The 22,212-nt window shown below is 43.4% G+C and overlaps 1 protein-coding gene across 2 annotated transcripts in view; it reads right to left on the bottom strand.

The window, feature by feature from the left end:
- Positions 1-9,115: 9,115 nt before the first annotated feature.
- Positions 9,116-22,212, bottom strand: part of pcdh7b (protocadherin 7b) — a 101,174-nt gene continuing 88,077 nt past the window's right edge. For both annotated transcript variants that reach the window (XM_079295769.1, XM_079295770.1), the window contains exon 3: positions 9,116-13,540. In XM_079295769.1, the coding sequence (XP_079151895.1) occupies positions 13,044-13,540 (497 nt within the window). In that variant the 3' untranslated portion in view covers positions 9,116-13,043. The remainder of the gene's footprint in view (positions 13,541-22,212) is intronic.

The following is a 22,212-nucleotide window of genomic DNA, read 5'->3' as shown; positions in this document are numbered from 1 at the left end:
AAACCTTTAGAAAGCGCTGCGTTATTTATACAGGAAAGCTTAGAGATATATATATTTATATATATATATATTTATATATATATATATATATATATATATATATTTATATATTATATATATATGTTTGAAATAGATGATGAAACCCTGACGGCATAAATCCTGAACATCCCCAGCGTTGACATAGGTGGTTTTATCACACATCTTTTATCACACATGCACCCGATTGCACAGCGATAGAAACATTAAATCAAAACAGAAATTGAAGCCTGCACAGAAGAACCGCTCGATTTAATAAAGAGGATAGATAGGAACGTGGCTGCCGACATTAGGGTGACGATGTGCACATAAACATCTGTTTTGTTTTGTCAAGACAGCCTGCTCCCTCGGGTTCCTGCTGCTTAGTGTCATCAAATCCATGTGGGTTTATCGCGTGTGTATATTTGTGTGTGTGTGTGTGTGTTGCATTACCATACATGCGAGAATGAATTTGTAATGCACGTTGTGGGCATTTGTTTGTGTGTGTGCTTATGAGCAATGGGCTAATTAACTGTAGCCGCTGAACAACACACTCTTTTTTTCTCCTTGAGGGGGGGAAGACAGCCGGCAGAGGTTTAAGCGGACGGTACAGACACATGGCCTCTTGTGGGATAAACACTGTAGCTCCCCCCCCCCTCCCAGCTCTCCTCATCCCATTGGGTGTAGCAAGAGAGGGAGAGGCAGGAAGTAAACAAGCTGGGTATATAGGGACCACATGGTTCACACTTGGATTGTGTGTGTGAGGAAGACGGCGATAGGATGCAAAGTCGTATCTAGAGAGAGGAAGATGCTTGTTATTCCAAGTCAGACCACAATAGTTGAGTGCCTTTTTGTGGCACCTTCATAGTCTTGCGCTACATACCAACGTTTCCAACGGAACAGTCTTCGGGAGCAATTTCGGGTTCGGGACACTGTGACATGCGTACTGGAGGACATGCGTTGAAGTCCTACAACCACAATGTATCATTCAAAAACAAGCAACCGGGCTGTGATCGTCACATACGAACATCCTTTGATGTAAATACCCGATATTCTTATCATGCTTTTCTTCTCACAAGCAGCTTCTAACTTAGATAACAGGCAAGCCACCCTTTTCATGGGGGCCATCAGCTTTATGAAAAATAAGTAAATAAAACATGCATGCGTACATGCTTGGCTGATTGCAACCCCCACCCCTCCCCGCACACACAAACAACATTGCAATTTCTCACCACAATCAGATATGTGGTATAATTATGCAGTAACATACAAGGAACCGTATTTGCTATAAAACATCAAAGACAAAGTGCTGGCCTTGTCAGAATAATGCATGCATAAACAGTTATTTCATATACAACACAAAACCGTATTTTGTTTGCTGGTGTTGACGATATAGCAGGGAGCAAAAATAAGCAGCAAGCATGAGGCGACAGATCTCAGTCTCTTCTCACGAACCCTCATTTGGTGAATTGTATTAGCCCACACGGAAAGCCGAATCCATTGATCTTAGCAGAGGCTGAAATTAGCTAATTAATTATTGGGGGGGGGAAGACGGAGCACCTGATGCAAAAGTCTTTGACGAAACAAAGTCCCATCCTGAAGTCACTCCCATGCCCGGGGAGATTTCAGATTGGGGCTCGGGCTTTGTACCACTTTGTGCCATTACGGAATAATTTCAGCAAAAAAACAAAACAACAACCTAAAAGTCCTTCCATTGTTATTGAACGAGTTGCAGTTTTCTTTCTGCTTTTGATTTTTAAAGATGAATTATGCACAAAGACGAGTCGACTTTTCACAGTTGAAGCCCCTGAGAGTCCACCCACGCAGGTGTTTTCACTTATTATATTAATATATTTAATGTGTATATATATATATATATATATATATATATATATATATATATATATATATATATATATATATATATATATATATATATATAAAATTATGTAGCTACCATATCTTAGACATTGATAGTGTAGAGATAATTTGAAATTTGCAAATCTGTGTTTTCTGCATTTATCCCAATACAATGGAAGTGAATACAATAATCCCCAGCAGGAAGTGAACTAGGGAGGCTGTGTCTGCTGGTTCGCTGCTATTGAAACTATTGCTACTTTAAAAAAAGAAATGGTCCCTATAATCACTGTTAAATGTATCATAAGGGTAACATAAGCTAAATCCGAATCACCTCATTGTAGCTGGGTGGTGGCACAGACCTTTAAAGATGAACATTTCAAAACCTTACACCTGGGAAGGAAGATCAAAACTATCTCAATGGCTTTTAATACCTTCTTCTTTTTTTTTGCAATTTGGCAGAAGTGGTCCTTTCTAGGAGTAATGTTTGTCCAGAACAATATTTTGCAGCTTTGAAAGTTTAAAGTCAGTTTCACCTCAAACGCAGCTCACTGGTGGGCGATGCCATGAGGTCCTGGACACATTATGTGCATCACTGCAGCGAGGCGAGAAGTTAAACTATTGAAGATCAACAGAAGAAAAATTCAGGGGGTGTTAAGTTACTCTTAAAGTTGACCAGTTACTTGGAGAAATATGGGAATATGAGACAAAGAAACACCATTTATAGAATGGTAAAAGTGTGTTGCAAAAGCAGATTGTGTATCTTCTACTATTTGATGCATGATGTACAAAGTAGCTTGTGTTTTTTTGAGCTTTCAATTGTACCAGACAATCCTCCTCAGCACATTTAACTTGCCCATTTCGCATTCTCTGTATTCAAATATCTAGTTCTGCTGATGAACATCATGTCATACATTTGAAAGTCTGCTAATTGGGCCTTGTGGTGAGATAGTTTCTCTCCACGATACGATTGACGTCATTCCTTTGGCTTTGTACGTGTGTTGCCGGAAGACAGCTTGCTTTATATTTCGATGTTTGACACGCAGCTAACTTGTGATTTAAAAAAAAAAAAAAGAAAAAGAAAGGCCACATGCCGTGTAGCTTTTGGGAAAACCACTCCCTCTATACGTACCTACACGGTGATTTCCTTTGGTGCAGCAGTAATGAGAAGTGCAGCCGAGTGGCAGAGCTAGCGGAGCACAGTGGGCTGGAAATGGCTCGCTGTCGATCAAAGTGTCAAAATGGAATATAGCTGTGCGGCACTCTGGCCTTGAACCACGGGGTGAGTCAAGGATTACACACACACACACCTACACCGTGAGCTCAATACAATCACTGTTGAGTCAAACCCCATATTCATGATCTGGCATTGAAGTGTGAGAAACGGACGGAATGACAACAAACAACTTGAGAAAGGGTTCCTTCTTGAGCTGGAGGGCTTTGAAGACACACAAGGACGTTGCACTCGTGTGTGTGTGTGTGTGTTCTCACCCTCACACACAGCTGCGCCGTACATTATACATTCATCCACATGGGAAATAATGAGATCACTGAGATCATTCTCTTAGAAAAAGAAAATCCGTTGCATTTTCATGGCTTGGTGCCCTGTGCATGTTAACAGCATGAGGCGAGGAGCAAGACCAACTCTCCCTCCACACACGCTTCTCGCTCTCTCGCTCTCGGTCTCATTTTCTGCTTTTCATTGCTCTCTCGCGCTCTCTTTCCGTCTGGCTTTGCTTAATGCAACAAATTGGAGCATGTGTAGGGAATGCATGAGGATCCGACAGACATGGACGAGGAAAAAAAAAAAAAAAGAACACAAAACAAAGTGGAATTTAAGCAACCAGATGTGAATTGTGTCTCTGCAGCTTGACAGCAGAGTCAGCGTCAGGCGTGGCTCAATGTAAAGTCGTCGAAAGTCAGCTGTGGTTAAAGTTAAACATTTCCATTGGAGAAGATGTACACACTAGTGTGGGAATCCTGAACATGAATTCAGAGCCGCAGATGTGGAAAAAGGGCAAAGATAAGATATGAGTCCCGCTGCCAACGTGTAAGCAGCGAAACATTACCAACCAGGCTATACGTTCAGACGCCATCTCCCCGTGATTCATATGTCAAAGATGATTGTCCTCACCATGTCTTCCATAAGTGACATGTGAGGGATGAAACAGGAAGGCAGGCAATCGTACTTTTCTCCAAAATACAGATACTACTATGGTGCAAAGGTCGTCTCACACAGGCTTTGCAATTGGGAAGTGCTTTTCGCGACAACATAGACAAATGTCAGATATATATAGATGATGTAGCTTTTGTATGAGGGTGCAGAACAACATGTCTTATCTTAGCGTTGGAGAGGGAGGACAATCGTGCTTGGGCACAGTACGAATCAGTACTACATAAATGCGCACAAATTGCATACGAGACTTGTGGAGGGAACTTTAAACATTACAAAAGTGCAAGTACTATTGTTACTGTCCAGTAGTACAACGTGAACATAATGTGTGCTGTATAGTATGTCACATTTGGCCGTTGGAAGTATTATAGTTCTTATAGTTGCTTAACCTATGAATACCACTGGTTTTCCTTTGGAATTTCTCCCACACAGTATTCAGTTCAATTCAAAGTTACTTGTCTAGCACCATATCATGCGAAAGCGATTCAGAGTGCTGCATATTTATTTTTAAAAATTGAACAGAAAAAGAAGCAGCAAATAAACAGACACCCATATTTTCATGAACACACATACTTGCATGTACGCACACACAAACAAGCATTCTGTATAAATAAGGTGCGTTAATTTAAGGAACTGCTCAGCAGGCAAACAACCCATTTCCTGTTTGTATTTTTTATTTGTGGATAAACAAAGCCTGAGTTGAAATGCCAATAATTAAAATCCAAATATTGCAATGTTTACACTATTTCTCCACTGACAATTGGTCACTGAGTTGAAGAGTTCTACTCCAAAATAAAAACATCAAATGAACCAAATGAAGCTCTGAGGATGTCTTTTAGAGAAATGTATTATTTTTATTGTTTTTGTCTTTGTTGTGAAAGAAGCCTTTATTTTGCAAACTGCATAGTCATGTTTCTTTTTCCCGGTCAGTCAAAATGCTCTTCACCACCACTCTATTCAGCTTTGACCCCTCACATTGGACATCCGCCTAATTCAGTAACTTTGAATTCATATTTTCCATTTTCCGTTCCAAAAACAAAACCAGCATCCTCAAAAGTTTTATTTTATTTATTGATTTTTTTTCACTTTGAGCTCATTCATATTCACATAATCCTTCTAAGTGAAGCATTTGCAAAGCCACAACTTTTTACAAGGTTTTCCGTCTTTGGGTGTAAATTGGGGAAATTGGGTTTCCTAATGATGAATTTTCTTTCCCACAACTTCCAGAAGTAAACACATTTCAAAGTAAGAGTTTGGCTGCAATGAATACATGTATTTGTCGTTTGTCGAGGCTTATTTTTTTTTGAATATCGTCTGGATGTAAGGTATTGGTGGGGGGTGGGGGGGGGAAGGGGGGATTGGATAGTCAATCAAGCAGTCACCTTTCTCTCAATCCCTTTCCCACACAGTCTACTTCCATCTATTTGTCATTTTTCCGCCTCCTGCAGCTCCGTCTCCCCCTTTTCTTCTCACCCGCTCACTTTCTCTTATGTAAGTAGTTCTCATTCATCACAACTCCGGCTCCGACTACTAAGGCTTGTATAGATTTTGGTCAAATTGCTTCTGCCACATAAATCCAGCACATACAAATGTCTGTGCATTCCACTCATAACTGATGTGTGATTAATGGAGGCACGTTTAGCTTTACCACTGCAGATGTTTGGGCCCCGTCAACAAGTAGCACTCGTGCCTCAGCTGCGGTCGGAGATCACGTGAGTGGCTCCGTCGTGGCTGCGGGTCATTTCTGGGAAATCTATCATGTGACAGCAGGGGTCAACGGAGAGCCTTGTGGGTAATAACTACTGACCCGCACACGCTGGAAAGATATCACTCATACCGCCTCTCTGCCAGTCCAGTCGCTGCCGTCTCCGTGTCCTTGTTTGCAGGTAAAATCGGTTTGTCATGTACACAACTGGAGGGGTGAGAGAAAAAACAGTGAATAATGGAGCTAAAAAAAAAGAAATGCTGTTATATGGCTATGCTGCAGTCTCTTATCCGCAGTGCATGTATGGTACTGGACCAAACTTTCCAACAAATATTGATCAGGATAGAAGCAAAATACTCGTAACTAACTTTCTGACATTTGTTTTACTATATAAAATGATTGTCATAGAAAAAAATGAGCACCTAAAGTTAAATTGTTAAAATAGTGGAGTGAAAAATACTCTGAATGCCTCTGAAATGAACTGGAATAGAAGTATTAAGTAGAAAATGGCGATACACAAGTAAAGTGCTGTTGTCTGGTTTAAAGAGGAGATGAATGGGTAAAAAAGCGCGTTACTTTCACCCAACAGCTGACTTATTTGCGTTAACTGAACTAACATTGTACGTAACACACGCACATTGTTGCCTTTAAGGCGGACTTTAATTTTCATAACTTTTATTTTGACCGGAGTCGTGCTTATTAAGGAGTTCTGGTTTTGCAGTGGTCACTTCCTGTTAGTCATTCTAGGAAGCGTGCTGAGTCTGTTTTTTTTATTTGCATTGGGAAAGAACACATGTCGCCAACAAAATGGTGATTGTTTGCATTCCGCCTTTGTTACAGTTTTCACTCGAGCTATAGCTACGGGTTTCAAACTGCATGGGCACGTCCATATGTGATGAGTTGGTGTTAAATAATCAGACATGAAATGAAAGCATTGCGATCTGTTTGACTGTTTGCGGTGCAGTCTGAACACTTTAAATACATTTTTTTTTCCTAAACTTCTTAACTGCGCTGCCTTTGCAGGGCAGAATTGTTCAGGCAATAAAAGTCGACCCGCCATATTCCCAAATCGCAGCAATATAAAGCAACTGCAACACATTCACTCAAATGAATGAATCTCCATCAGAAACCACTGACTTCAGCAGATCAAGTGTGATCCCAGTAATAGGAAGCGACTGCATATTCTATGCATGTGTCCATCTCCGCTGTGAGAGCAATAAAATGAACTGTAAAGACATCGTCCACTGGGGTGTGATCGCCGGCGAGATAAATGCTGATAGAATTTATGTGATCGCAATTCAATCAAAGTTATTGCAGGAGCTTCCTTATGAACTTGTTTATCTGTTCCATCCTCAATACATAACAAAAAGTTAGCCCTCCATCCCTCAGCGCATTCGTAAAATAAATATGAAACAGAAATCAATTTAACAAAGCCTTAACTGCTATTCCTCGGGTGCCATTTCCCTCGGTTGCGCTTGAAAAATAAGATCTACAGACAATAAAAAAGGCATAAATTGTGGATATCAAATAGCTTCCTCCTCAGGTTTATGGTCAAATTCCCCCAGCTGATGTGATTTTGAGTTGTTATTTTTGCACCAGTGAGCATAAACAGGGAATGGAATTCATGTTGAAATGGCATACCTCGTGTTTGGTGTTGAAGTGATCAATGATTTCATTAATTATCTTTATATTTTTGAGCTGGGTGGAACCGAGGCCTCCCCTCCTTTGCCTGCAGTCTTATCTGCCCGTCTGCTCCACACGATCTTCAGCGCCCTCGTAGCCTCGGTTGAACACGCCGCCACGGCAGAACGCACCTTTTGATTCAGGTGAATGCGCGGTTATTATCCAGGCTTCACCTCTGCCTCTTTTAGGGCTCGTGTTATCACAGTGGAAAAACCTGTGTGGGAGGTCAGCGCGTCGGCCAGACCTTTTTTTTTGGTGCGTGGGTGCCCGTTTGCAACTTTGCATGGAGACGGTTGATAACAGGGCAATGTCAGCAATGATCGCTGGTGAGATAGCTGCCAGAGGGGATTTGTTGCTGCGAGTGGAAAAGTACCAGCTGCTTATCAACCTCTGAACGAGTACTTTGTTGTGATACAATCATCAAAAAAAAAAAAAAGCTCATACATACACAATCTTGTACTTACCTGATCTAATAAGAACTGTTTCACAATTAGCGGCAATTCAAATGTATGTATGTACCTCTTTAAAGATATGATAATTTGCACATAAACTGTATTATTGACTGACGCCTCCGACTATCCAGTGATATAAATGCATCTCGTAATTTCTGCTTTTACTCTTATTCATAAAAAAAAAACCTCAATTCATTAGTATGCATCGCCTAACTATTAATTACATTCAAATTCATTCAATTTTGTCTTAATTCCCCTCCCCTCTCTCTCAACAGAAAACAAATGAATACTACCCACTGCTTATTCCATGCCAGGCAATTGAAAATGCTTCAGAGAGGACAAGACAATGAGCCAGACTATTTGCATACCAGCATGATTCAAACCTCGTCTTTCTTGGAAGTGGCATCTTTTGAAGACAAACATGCAGAAAGAAAAAAAAACTAAAAACGCTCACACTTTTTGAGTTTTCAATTGAAATCGTACATAAACAAAAAACTCAAGAAAACTTCTCCAAGTTGTTGAACTTTGTGGATGTTGTTTGGAGACTTTTACAGGGCATTGTAGTTTTCCAGTGCGACACCATTAGCGGTTTTTGAAGGTGCCGGAGATCCTGCGGCGCTCTGTTAATCAGAGCGTGTGTGGGAATGGATCTCTAATCACCTCCACTGTAAACTCGCCTCATACATCACCCAGACATACGGAGAGGAAAGGAAAACGCACACCTCAAAACACATGACTACATGACTACATGCACATTATGTCAAGTGCAAACTGAATGCTAATGTTGCTCCCTGTCTGCTAGGTGTAAATAGGTGACTGTTTGCTAACACATTAGCCGTAACTGCCTATTCAAGTGTAAATGTGCCCCCAAGTAGCGAAAACAATGTAATTAAAAGGTCTTCAACTTAAAACACTGCAGAATGTAGATGTGTAAACTAGACTATGATTATTAGACTGCATGCTGGGTATTTCATTTCAACCGTGGCTCCACCGTATCGTACCGGACCGTGAATTGTGTGAACCGTTACAACCCTAAACATTATAACATGGTTTGGGTAACATCCTGCTGTTTATATACTCTACACACTTGCATTACTGTGTTAATAAGAGTTATTGTGTTATGGTGTTGCCCTTTGACTAATTAAAGGCTCTTAAGTCAATATTCATTTGAAAATACAAACATACTCAAAAAAAAAACCAATGAAACCAAATGGACTTGTTTTACCATGTTATATTTTAATTTCTGCAGAGACAAAAATGACAAGCAATTTATTTACACAAACCTGTACAAAAGCAAATTAAATTATGTAAAATATCTCATAAATAGAAGTGGACTTGCGTTCAATACACTTTGCCATGTTCAGCTAAGCTGCGTGCATAGTGACTCATATTAAATGATGATAAATTTGTTCCTCAATTTCTATATCAACATCCAAGTCGCAGGACGAATAGTAATGGTTAATATTACAAATCTCGTTACACACTGTGAAGGCTATACGAACACAGGAGAGCACGGACTGAGCAACACACCTCGGGCGGCAAGATACAAACGTCTTGATGGCAGGAACGTGCATGTTTTCTGTCTGACGTAAAAAATGTTTTTGAAAATCCAGATTCCTGTAGTAGATATCAGTGCAGTTGCCAATGTATGGCTTTTTTTTTTTTTTACTTCTTTCATGACTTCTTTCATTACTTCTTTCATTACTTCTTTCATTTTTTTCGTCTGAGGTTGACACTACAGAGTCTTTGTTTCCAACTGATCTAGAAATTCAAAGCGTCACCTTGCAGCAATCGTAGCAAACATCATACCGCGCCTATTTGTAGTACAGGGTTTCATCACCTGCCGATATGCATACTGTAAATCTCCCCATGAGTGCCGCGTGTCGCTCGGCACATCCCGAGGTGTGTGTGTTCTGTCAGCTACTCTCCCCTGCAGCTTTTTTTTTTTTTCCTCCCTGCTCACTTCCACTTCCTCCTCGTAAACCGTCGCATTAGCATTTTTATCTCTCGGCTCCCTCAACCCACGAGCAGTCCAATGTCTCCAAGCAATTTTTTTATTTTTTTTAACTTTTCACCTATCTTTCAATGCTTCTATATTCAGTCCTAGAGCTTGTTTCATGCACAAAGAAGGTTACTTGACCTCAGATGTCATACAAGTACATGATTGGAACACGACAGAAAAACCCATTATATCATTATTATTATTACTACCAACAAGCAACTGTTGAATGTACCTGTACTCATTCTGTAATGCACTATGCTAGGAATGGATATTTCAACAAGTTAATTGAACCCAGCGAATAGCCGTTTGTGTGTTAGACCTACAGGCTCACTGACATTAGACTGTCGTCCAAGAAGCCTTTGACATCATGGAATTTCATCGAAGATATGCAAATGTCTTTCAGTCCGTTCTTGAATGCCACCCCATCTACTTTTGTAAGCATGTCAACGTAATTGTTTCTGCACCATTCCAAACCAACATTTAGTCATACCAATCGGTATAAAAAGGCACAATTGCATATTTGCATTCACTCGAGTGTTTTTTTTTGTTGTTTTTTGTTGTTTTTTCAGAAGCACTCTAAATATACAAAGTGGCACCAGATAAAGAAAAAGAAAGTAAAACACATCGTACATTGTCATGATCATTTCCACGGTTTTCGACTGTTGAAGAGTAACAAACACATCTATGGGATTACAAAGTAAAATACAAGATGAAGATGAAAAAAATTGAAAATCTCATGATATAAAGTTAATGTAAATGAAAATGTGTGAAAGATTTGGGTTTGTGTGGTGATAGAAGAGACGGGTGATTTGATTGTGTATGAAAATTTAAAAACAACAGTATGGACTCAACTGATGTACTAAGTTGTACTACATGTTACTTCAGGTATAACAAAAGCAAGCAACCAGGTGGATTTCCATGTTTACAGGGAAAACATTTTTTTTTTGTACATTTTGTTTTACAGGTTTTTTCTTTTCTTCTTCCTCATCAGTAAGTGAAGTAAGTTCCCATTAAACGTGCAGTAAAAAGTAAATATTTATGTATACAGTTGATAAGTATAGGAGCACTTTCTTTCCAACGAGTACTACTTACAGACTATAGATTGCCGGAATGCAGAAAAAGCAGCTCCGGTCAAACCAAAAAGGGGTTTTTTTGCGAACATACAAAAAAAAAAAAAAAAAAGGTTTCCATTGCATCTGATATTCTTCTGCTTTATTACAGTCATGAGATTTTGCACCTCTGGCAGCTGCGAAAAAGAAAACATCACTGTAGACGTAGAGGGAGGCACAACATCTCAACATTGTCATGTGTCTTGTGTGTCAGTGGTCATTAGGTGTCAGCTCTGAGGATCTAATGGACGTTTTGTTGAGACATCACATTCTTATCTCAATGAGAAAATCCATCATGTGATTTATACTGAAAGCAAAATACTCCAAAAAAAACAACATTTTTGCTGGGGAATGCTCCATCCTGTTTCCGAAGCTTTGGTTTCACTTTGACACCTTTTTTTTTTTTGTTTTTTTTCCTCAGCCTCTTATCCATAAACCTTCCCGGTATCTGCGCGTACAGAGACGCTGCGTTTTGATTGTTCTCCATTGAGCTGATTCTTACATTCTTGCTCAAAGATGCCATCACCATGTATTGTGGGGAAGCACAATCTACTAGTGTGGAGGGAAAAAAAAGGACTTTTGGACAGCCACGTGTGGGTTAATGTAACCGTGCAGGCTTGAGTAGAGGTTAAAAAAAGAATGCTTGTTGGTCACGTTTACATTATGATATTTATTGCTCAGTCTATCACACAACAAGAAAGAAATAACAGTATAAAGATGTCCTTGCAGCTGTTTTAGGATCAGCTTGGCCATGTTTACGCCCCCCTAAGCCTATTATCGGTGTACATCTACAGTATACACTAAATATAGCCGACAAACACACACTATATACTGCATATCGGGGCCCATACACACATACGATTTCAATTGCACCTTCGTAATTTTAATCTCGGCGCGACACACTGTGCTCACCCAGGACTTTTAGTCCAGCAGTGCCCTTGGCCTCAGTTAAATATATCGGCTTTTCTGCTTCTGTGTGTTAGTGTGTGTGTGTCTTACAACTTGACATACACAGTAGCATCCAACTGAGGCGATCCGAATATCCACGACCATGTTGCACGCATGCTTTTCCGGCCGCTGTGGCAATTTTGCATCGAGTAAGAGGGGTTTGGTCTCAACCTCGCCAATCAAAGACAAAGAGACTGAGGAAAGGTAGCAAGACAGAAGGGAATGAGAGCAGTTAGCGCTGTTGCTGTGGTCCAATGTTTATGTACAAAGAGCGACTTTTCAGCCGGGCCCACTGGTAGGTCAGAATCAGTCATCATAAGTTTGTCATACCAGTGGTGTTGCAGTCTGAAACAAGGTGTTGCAGTAAATTCCATTGGCTCCCAATGTCTGTCCAAGAACAAGCGTTGTTTTCCGGGCCGAGTGTTTAAAGCTTCATGAGATTTGAACGCGGTTGAGTTTTGGTCTGCTATTGAGCGAGTTCAATCACAAACAGTCTAGGTGACGGAATCCATAAGACGGTCCGTTATGTCCAATATGTTGTTGCAGCCGCTGAACACCACGGCCAAGAGCAGTGTTCTGAAACTTAAAAAAAAAGAGGCATAACCAGACACACTTTAAAGTCAAAATAGTCCACATGTACAGCTTTGTTTCTAGAAAAAAACACAAACGGAAAAAGAGTCAGTGTCATATTCAGGGGGTTGGGCCTTCATAGGGGGGGGGGGGCAGGTAATGCATGCATGCATGTACTGTATATGTAAAATGAGTTGATTATTGTACAGATTGACTGTCAAGCAGCAGATTGTGTCCAGAGAGCCCGACTCGCCAGTAGAACATCCTCCTCCCAAGTCCCATCGATGCCCCTCAAGGGTTCCTCCTCCTCCTCCTCTCGTCCAGGTCATGGCCGGAAATAGCGCTCTACAAATTGTGTTTATGTGTCCACTTCGATTTTTCATTAAGGAGCTGTCGTAAAAGTCTTTGGAGAAAGTTGAGTCCTACCTTGCAGCACAAGGGTGGCTAAAAAGCTGCTAGAGCTGTAACAACTATGCCTAGTGTTGTGTTTCAACGCCATATGGTGCGGCACAGCAGGTGTGTCTCACACTCACAGGTACACCTCCCGTCGCGTCAGAGTACCGCAGGATGTAGGCTTGTACTCCCCAGTAGGTGCCAGAGGGATCTCCTCAGTGGGGTGGTGCAGTGTCTCCTCCCCGCTTCCCGGAGAGCCGTAGGAAGGCGAGCCGAAGGCCTCGTAGGAGGAGGAGGAGGAAGCCATCTTCTTGTTGAGCAGGTTGCGATTGCGGTCGCCCATCATGTGAGCGGCGGTGGGGTCTCCGTTGGCCATGGCGGCCATGGCGAGGGTCTCTTGGCTGCCGGGCTCGGCGCTGGCGCTGCTGCTGCTGCTGCTGCTGCTGCCGCTGCTGCTGCCGTTGCCGCTCATGAAAGTGGAAAGCTTTGGTTGTTGAGGGGTGGTGGTTGACTTTGATGGCCGTCGCTCAGGCGACGTGCGCACAGGCATCCAGCAGGAGTCAGAGTGGCCGTACTCGTCGCATTCCCGGGTGCATTTGCCAGTCATGGCTACGTCAGGCAGGGGCCGAGAGTCTAGAGGAGGCAGAAGGAGAAGAAAAAAACGTAGTTAAAGATACAGTTGGTTCCATTAAAGTGGGAAATTTAATGATAAACTGACATGAATAGATTTCCTAGCACTTAGTGTTTGGTGTGGTATGTGTCACATGGTTTGGCTATCATGAATTCTTTCATTAGATGCGTGAATTAGTATTTTTTCCCTAATGACGTCATCACAGCATCTAAATGTTAATGGAGAAGGTTGAAAACAATAAAAAAAAACAGTTCACGATGGTTACCAGGCACCGATTGTCACAGCCAATGCAACTTCTGACTTTTATCGCTCGTGGAGAGAGAGAGAATTTAGCTCTGACGGATAAAATTGCATTTGCTTTCATGCAGAAACCCATACCACATGACAGAAACGGAAAAAAAACACCAATGAAAAGAAGACTCCACGGCGAATACAACAGCCTCAAACTAAAAAACAGTGGCGTGAATCAGAGTTGAAATAATGTCATGCTTCAAAACGTGTTTGTGCTGAGAGGAGGAGGAGGAGGAGGAGGGTGGGGGGAGTCAGATTGTGTTTTTCAGTTTGCCATGATCTAAAACGGAAGATGCACAACTGGGCCTGCTCTGTGTGCGTGCGTTTGTAATGTTTGTGAGATGTGAGCACCAACAAAACCCTATTTCCTTATCTGGTGATTGACGGACGGTAATCACATTCTGATCTAAGTAGCTTAATAGCTTTGTGTGGCTAAAGCTCCCCGATTTCCTCTTAAATCCACTAATCGGGTTCTTAACCAATTACCTAGCTGGAAGCTGGCCTCAGATTAACTCCTGTATTATTGGGGAAAGCAAATGATGTGCTTACGTCGGTACACCAGGAAAAGAGGTTTGACAGATGCCCTACTGTCCTCAACTACTGTTAGACAGTGCAAGAGTCTGTTTCAGTGCAATATGTGGCAGATAATTATCCCAAATACAGCCAACCAAAGCTGAGTAGCTCAATATGAAAAACCAACCCTGTAAGAAAAGGAAGGAGTCTACTCCACAGCCCTGACCGGATGACCTGACGAAGAGTGCCAATGTTATAGAGATGCTATGTTAGATGCAACTTGTTCATGACCTGATGCAAAATATGGAAAACCAAAAATAAAGCAAAAGCGAGGGTGAGTGCAAACCAAGCCAAGCATGCCGTTGCCCACATAACAAAAAAAAAAAAAAAGAATCGGGACCATGGCTTACTTTTAATGCTCTTTTTCTCCTGTAAAAGACAAAATAGAACAGAAATCACTCTTTATGTTTTGCACGTGCAATAGTTTATATATATATATATATACTGTATGAGAAACCTTAAGCAGCAATGAAACTGTCACTAAAAGACACCGTGTTATGCAGAGCAGACACATGGCCGAGGACACGATGCGGCAGAGACGAGGACAACAAAGACAGGACAGGAATAACAGAATGCACTCCTACTGATCGCCGTGTTTCATCAAGAAACAAATCACTTTCGCTATGAATGCCTTTTTAGCAAAACATTGCTTCGAGAGTGCCATTTGTGCTGCCAAAAAAAAAAAAATCCTATTTCGACTAAATACTTATTAGAACCCATTTTCATGTCACAAATTACCTTTTTGTAAAACATCAGCTAATGAGTGCCAGTCAATATATAGCCGAAGCCTCGGGGAGCCACTGTCACTTGGTATAAATATAAAATAAAAAAAAACCTGTTGAATCATTTAGTGAGCTGAACACATTTCTGGTCGAGATGTAATGAAATGTAAAACAAGCTAAATAAATGAGAAGGCAGGAAACTAACAGAAAATCGAGGGGATGCACTGGCAATCGCAGACCGTTAACATGCCAGCTGATGTGGTGGAGATGATAAACGTGGCTCTGGATGACGGCACGGGGGAAGAAGAGACGTCTTTGCCTCCCTCTCGCTCCTTTTCCCCCGTCTCAGCTTGACAAACACAGCCGTCAAAGAGACAAGTGGATACCAGGTACTGATTGTCTGGCTCATTTCCACCTACGATTGAGCCATCAGGCTACCCACAATGCACGGCGGATCTCACTAGGTCCCCCCCCAGCGCCCTGCTACCGAGTGCTTATCCAATTGCCTCCTCACCCCCCCAGCTGCCTTCAGACAAACTCGTGAAAAAATAAAATCAGCAGCGCCATTCCTCAAGCGGTCAACCTTCGGCATCCCGTCTCCGCCGCCGTGCACGGTAAGCTACTGAGGTTGTTAGCCGGCTCTCTGTGTGTTGTGCGCACTGAAAGGAGGCTGATTATTTCCCAGCCGCGGTCCATTGACTCGGAAAGCTTGCTCAAAATGAAGTCCTTTCCCGCTGAGCTAATGAACTCGGCTGCTGTATCGAAGCAAAAATGTTGAGTGGTTTTTGCTTCTCTTTCCGTCTTCCCAAGAGTCACCTCCCCCCCGAGGTCGAGACATGAAGATGCGAGTGCTTTAAACCATTTAAATCCATCCGTCCTTTAGCTCTGGACAAATAAGTACGCTTGAGTCGGCTTTAGCCTGGACTAGGGATAGGTAGGGATAGCTGCAGGTATTGCTAAATTACTTCTAATGTCAGATTGTTAATTATTTTAGCAAGAAAAAAAAAAAGAACTCATTTCCTTGTTAACTTTTGCAGGCTTATTTGATTCAAACTTTTTTTTGAATGTAAGTCTGCAGAATAAAAGCAAATGCATCACATTATGGATGATGAAAAAAATTCTTTTGTAATTGTTTGGAGTATTTCTATGGCGAGGACATGCAACGTGGCTTCCAAACATATTCGTGACCCTTTCAAGTAGAAAACATCTTCAAAGAAAGGCCCCGAGAGCACACACGGTGCTCTAGCAGGCTTTTGTCACATATTAACAAACACCCCGCGAGCTCACGCTATCAACGATAACATAGCACAATACAAGTGGGTCACTCGGCTGTGTTAAAAAGCCTCCCTGCAACACTGAGAGCCGAACAAGGAGGCCCCTCCATACCGGGTTACGTCCCCGGAGGGCTCAGGCCTTGTTGTTTGGGGATCCGGAGCCAGAAAACAAGTGGCACAGCCCGCGCCCGCTTCCTCCACCGCTGGAAGCCGAGAGCTTTTTAGCCAACGCTCATAATGGCCCAATGCTCGACACAAGCCATTAACCCTTTTTCTTTTTTACATCTACTCAAAAGAGGCTTCCGGAAGCGCGAGGGAGAAGGTGGATAAGGAAATGATTGCCGGATGAGTGAGAAGGGGCGACGGGTATGGCGGAGAGAGCAAACGCGGCTTTCCCCGAGCTGTAATTCCATGTGGACAAAAGTCCTGCGCTGCTGAAGTGCCGATTGCCCAGCGAGACTCCGCTGTGGAGCGTGTGCGCCGAGATATTTGCGCCTCGCACTGTGTCGACACAGCGAAGACCTTCCTTCGTTTGTGCAAGAAAAGCGGGCTGAAAGTGGGCCGGCGGCTGCAGCGGTTGAGCTGCGGCTTTGCTCGGCTGGCTTTAGTCAGCCACCCTATCGGCTGGCGAGCTTACACTCTGGGATATTTCAAAGAACCTCCACTGCCGGGCTACAGTAGCAATTCGACGCGGCTTCTTTAGCGCTTGCTAAGATGTTGCAGTGGTAGGAAAAAAAAAAAGAAGAAATGGAGGGTTAGTCACATTGCCTCTGGCCATATGCACAATAATGTCTGTTGCGTGGGCATTTCTGGGCAATTCGACTTTTCGTGTGTTTGTTTGTGTCATAGTACTGTACACTGTGCTTTCACTGCATGTCAGCAAGTCCACTTGCCAGTCCGCATTCATCTACGTCACCGGCACTTTCGCTCTTGAGCTGCATCGTCCCCCGCACCATCACTTCTCCCTCTCCTTCCTCTCTCTATATTTTGCGATGAACCGCTGCTACGCAGGCTGAAGCTCCGCGGCCTTTTGACCTCTCTCTTTTTCCCGGGCCGGCAGATTCAATCCAAACAGCTGAGGCATTGGGAGGAAGGGGTGGAGGGCGGAATGAAAATGAAAAATGACCGAGAGGGAAGAGGAGACAAAGCAGAGGTTGATGTGTCTGCATGCGTCGCCGTGTCTTTGACAGACATTGCAGTTGGCCGGACAGCGGATACGGGTCAGAGCAGAAAAGGGAGGATCAGGGCATGCGGGACACGATGAAGATGGTGATGATTTAAAGAGGGAGGGATGGGAAGAGAATAAAGGAGAGAGAGAGAGACAAGGAGGGGGAGTGTGTGTGTGTGTGTGTGTGTGTGCGCTGAGTATAGCAGGGTCAGGGCCTGAGAGAAGGGAAGCGGCAGATTGAGTGGAGAAGACAGCATGGCTGCCTCTGGGCCGTCACAGGCCAAACACACTGCCAAAGAGAGCAGTGGAGAGGAGAGTAGGGCAGACAGGAGGAGAGGAGAGAGAATTGAGGACATTAGCAAAGACGGGTGGAGATGGGAGTGAAAGGACAGAAGAGGAGGAGGAGTGATGATGAAGGGAACTTTGATAACAAAGACGCACTGTGCTGTAAATACATCCTGGTAACGTGCTCTCACACATGCTCGCATTAACTTATCGACCCAAAGACCTCGATTTAGCCTGTTTAACGCTTCAAATGATCTCTCCAACAATCATGTGTCCAGGATGGATGCCAAGCGCCACCATCCTCACCATTAACTCAATCTAATATGCCTCCATCACATTCCCAAGCATTAAGAAAGCTAAACCACTTTAACCTCCAAATGTCATTTACACACGTCCGCACGGCTCCAATTCTACGCCCCAAAATTGAACATCTTCTGGATTACAAGACAATGAAAAGAGAGAGTTTTCAAGGCTCAGGGCAGAAAGCACAGCGAGTCTGGCTTTGGGAAATGGGCTCGTGATTGCCTCGCTACCCTCGTCAAAGGCCCGCCTGTTCGGGCAGATCTATTTCACACGGCGGAGCAATCAGCGCGAAGATGACAGTGTACATTGCCGGGTGTCATACGGATTACTCTGTGCGAGGCTGAAGGAGGGAGAATGAAATATTTATCCTGTAAAAACAGCTGTTGGAAATACTCTGGCCTTCACGACAAAATGGGAGAGGAGAAAGAAAAGGACACGAATGAAATGTGATGGGAAGAGACAGCAAATATAAAAGGAAAAAAAAAAAAGCGAGTCAGGGATAGGAATGGAGCCCAAACGGAAAAACAACGGCAAATCCAGCTCTACGCAGTCGTCGTTCTCACTTTCGACTCATTCTCGCCTCTAATAGGGTCCCATTTAATTAGGTGGAACTTTCCGACTAATTATGGCGTAACAGCGAGTCTCGCTGTGTTTGGCTGTCTCGCTTTGCAGGGGCCCCTGCGGCATCGCCTCAAACCAGAGAGGTCCTCAGCATCAAAGACAGACAGGCCGACTCTGAACACACACACACACACACACACACACACACGCAACTAAAGGTGGCTGCGGGGAACGATACGGAGGGAGAAGAAGAGACGAGGCCTAAGTGGAGAACGTAAGGTGAGGGAGGAAATGTCGAGAAAAACGAATAGCCACTAAATTATTAACGGCAGGTTCAGACGGGGAAAAAAAGGGATATTTGTCTTTCTCTTGCTGAGATGTTTGCCAGACAATTAAGGGAGGATGGAAGCGGGAAAGACACACACAGTGGCGCAGGGTAAGATGAGAACAAAAGGTCCTGGGGAGCGATGACCTTTTTAAAATGCAAGTCATGGTGTGCACCGCCAGCGACGACGTTAATTGATTGCATTAACGTCAGCAGTGGAGATTTGAATCCAACCATGTCGTCCCTATTAGTGGCGTTAACGTCAGCCAATTTGGATCGAAGGAGCAGAAAATGACGCATTCTCCGTCTCTTTTCATCGCTGTTCTTCTATACAGGAGAAATATTTTCACCCTTTTTGTGTTCAGGATGTTTTGGAAATGTTGTGATGAAATGATGTTTTTCTCAACCCAGACCACATCTTCAATTCTGCTATATGTTGTCTGACACACAATATATGCCAGCAGGAGGAATGCTGTTGAACGTGGCGGCAGGTTATCTATTGTCTGCCTTCTGAGCTTCTTGAGGTATTTACTGCCTGGCAAAGGGCAACTCAGGGAATAATCTGGAACCCTCTCTTCATGCCTCGAGAGGGGCGGCACTGGCTGCAAAGAAAACCAAAAGGAAAGGGAGAGTGAGTGAGTGGAGGGCAAAGACACAGAACCCTGATCGAGTTCAGTAATGAGGTGACTCAACAAAGACTCAGCATAAAGAAATCCACATGAGGCCATCGGGTACTTTTAGGAGAACTTTTCTCGGCTGCATGTAGGTAGAGGATGACATCACCTCCTTTTCGTTCTCCCTCTTTCAGCTGCTGCTGCGGCTGCCTATTCCCCAACTAGCATTCCGATTACTCTAGGCATTATGGGTATGATAGGGCCGCTTTCTCTCCTCCAGCAGGGTCAATACTCTTTCTGGAATAATGAATGTACTGCGGCCTGCTCCCGGGGTAATTAATTGAGGAGAGATTAACCAGCATAATTTCATTCCGGTGACGATCTCTCAGCCAATTACCAAATGCGGCTTGCACTCTCCCTCCCCTCTGCACGCCTGCTGTCTCTCCGGGTCTCAACCCCTCTCTGTCCATTTGAGAAGTCAGCACTCAAGCCGAGGAGCCCATAAATAAAATGCCGCCGCAATGTCGTGCTCCCTCATTCATCTTGCATGCGTATGCATGCTGGAGTGCAGGGCGAAGCGTCTCGTACAGCAGGTGGTAGACTCATCCACTCTGCTAATAAGAGTGACGGCGCTGGCTTCCTGCCACACGCACACAAAGCTACTCGACTCAAAAACACCAACAAAATCTGCTCTCAAATCCGCACACATTTTAAAACAAATGCGTTTTTTTTTTCTTATCAGGTTGATCCTCTCCATAAACACCTTCAGAGGCTACAACTCACACATGTGTATATGTGATTCATAACACAATTGCAGGATAGAATAAAGCACCATGTGCAGGTTTCTTCAGCATGGCACGCTGAGTTTATGCAGAATACTCTGAAGGACCCGTAAGGATTAGCATTAGCCGCTCTGCTGTGGTGCACACATGCAACACTGCTAGCAACCGATAAAACAACATGGCATTCTCAGCTCGTTTCCACACCACACAGACACCGTGCGGCTGCAGCAAACCTTACATTAACCATGCAGCGCCTGTAAAGCATGTGTGTGGAGGTGTGTGTGTGTGTGTCGATGCTCAGCATTCCCAAGCACAGACAAGAAGGCAATAAGACAAACACAGCACAGGGATGAAGTGTTAGTGGGTGTGTAGAAAATGGTAGGGCTTACTGAACTACTGCGAGTGTGTGTGTGTGTGTGAGCGACGGGTTAAATCGGTTAAAGAAATGTGTTGTTTTCATTGTTTATTACTTCTCTAAATTCTTTCTCTCACACATACAGGTGTACTTCCCCCCCCCCTCTCTCTCTCTCTCTACCTCTCTCTCTACCTCTCTCTCTCGCTCTCTCTCTCTCTACCTCTCTACCTCTCTCTCTCGCTCTCTCGCTCTCTCTCTACCTCTCTCTCTCTCTCTCTACCTCTCTCTCCCCAGTCTTTAAAAAAAGAAGTGTCTTTGCTTCTTCTCCACTGTTGCTCTTATCGCACACTCGCAGGCACACACACACAATAGCCCGTTTCACACCATTAAATGGTTATTTGTCAAAATACAATTTCGATTTAATTCCCACCCTAAAATAAAAAAAAGAGGAAAGTAAAGTCTGATTTGTGCTTTTTACCGATGGTGCTAATAAGAGGAAACATCTAAATAATGCTGAGGCATACTGTAGGTCTATGGGAGAGAGGGGCAGAGCTTCCGAGATGACCGGTAGTTTCGAACATATGATAGCAAATGGGGCTTTGGTGGAATCTTTATCTTTGCGCTGTTAAAATTAATGGTGACTGCACAGAGCATACTTCATGATGCGCCCGAAGCAGCGTATGAAATATGAAGATTTAACAAGAAGTGGAATCACACTTGGCAAAGACACTCATAACACGAGCAACTAATTTGAATTAGAATTTCATTATGTCTTAAATTTAGCATGACCTACATTATCCCAAACAATGCCGTATTGATGCGTTGCGCAACTTCCATTTTAAAATAAAGAAGCAGCAAAACAACTCCTAAAATAAACTCTATCCCCCCGATAGAAAATCTAAAACAATGCTTCCACTTGTGATAAGTAGTTAACAGCTAGTTAGCCTGTGAGTCAGCCAAGCGACACACACTATCCACCATGCTTGCCATCCTGAGTGTAGCAGTTAGCTCCCAGCTTGCTAGCACATTGTAGGCCGGAGCAAGCTGGGCACGGTGAGTCACGACCTTAATGGAGAGCTGGTGGTGGAAATGTGGTGGGGGTAATTCTGCTGACCTCTAGGGAAAAGGCTCTCAGCTTTTCGGCATATAGGCTCATGAACAGGCACAGGGAGCTCCACTCCGGAGCCGAAAAAAAAAGCTAATTACCCCGGGCCCTGTGTTTTTCCAGAGGGATTCGTTTATCCATGTTTCAGCAGGTTCACAAAACATGACGAACTCTTGGCTTCTACCTCAAAGCTCTGAGGGAAATTGATCTGATAAAGTCTCGCTGATTTGGTTGGAGAAATAGGTAGTGCACGTGAGTGTGTGCCTATAGCTCCCGCCCACAGCTGTGCACTGCAGTCATACGACGGTTACCGCTG

Source organism: Melanostigma gelatinosum (genome assembly GCF_949748355.1).
Source record: "Melanostigma gelatinosum genome assembly, chromosome: 23".
Classification (NCBI taxonomy): Eukaryota; Metazoa; Chordata; class Actinopteri; order Perciformes; family Zoarcidae; genus Melanostigma; species Melanostigma gelatinosum.
The sequence above is the reverse complement of the archived record's forward strand: the minus strand, read 5'-3'. Positions and strand labels throughout refer to the sequence as shown.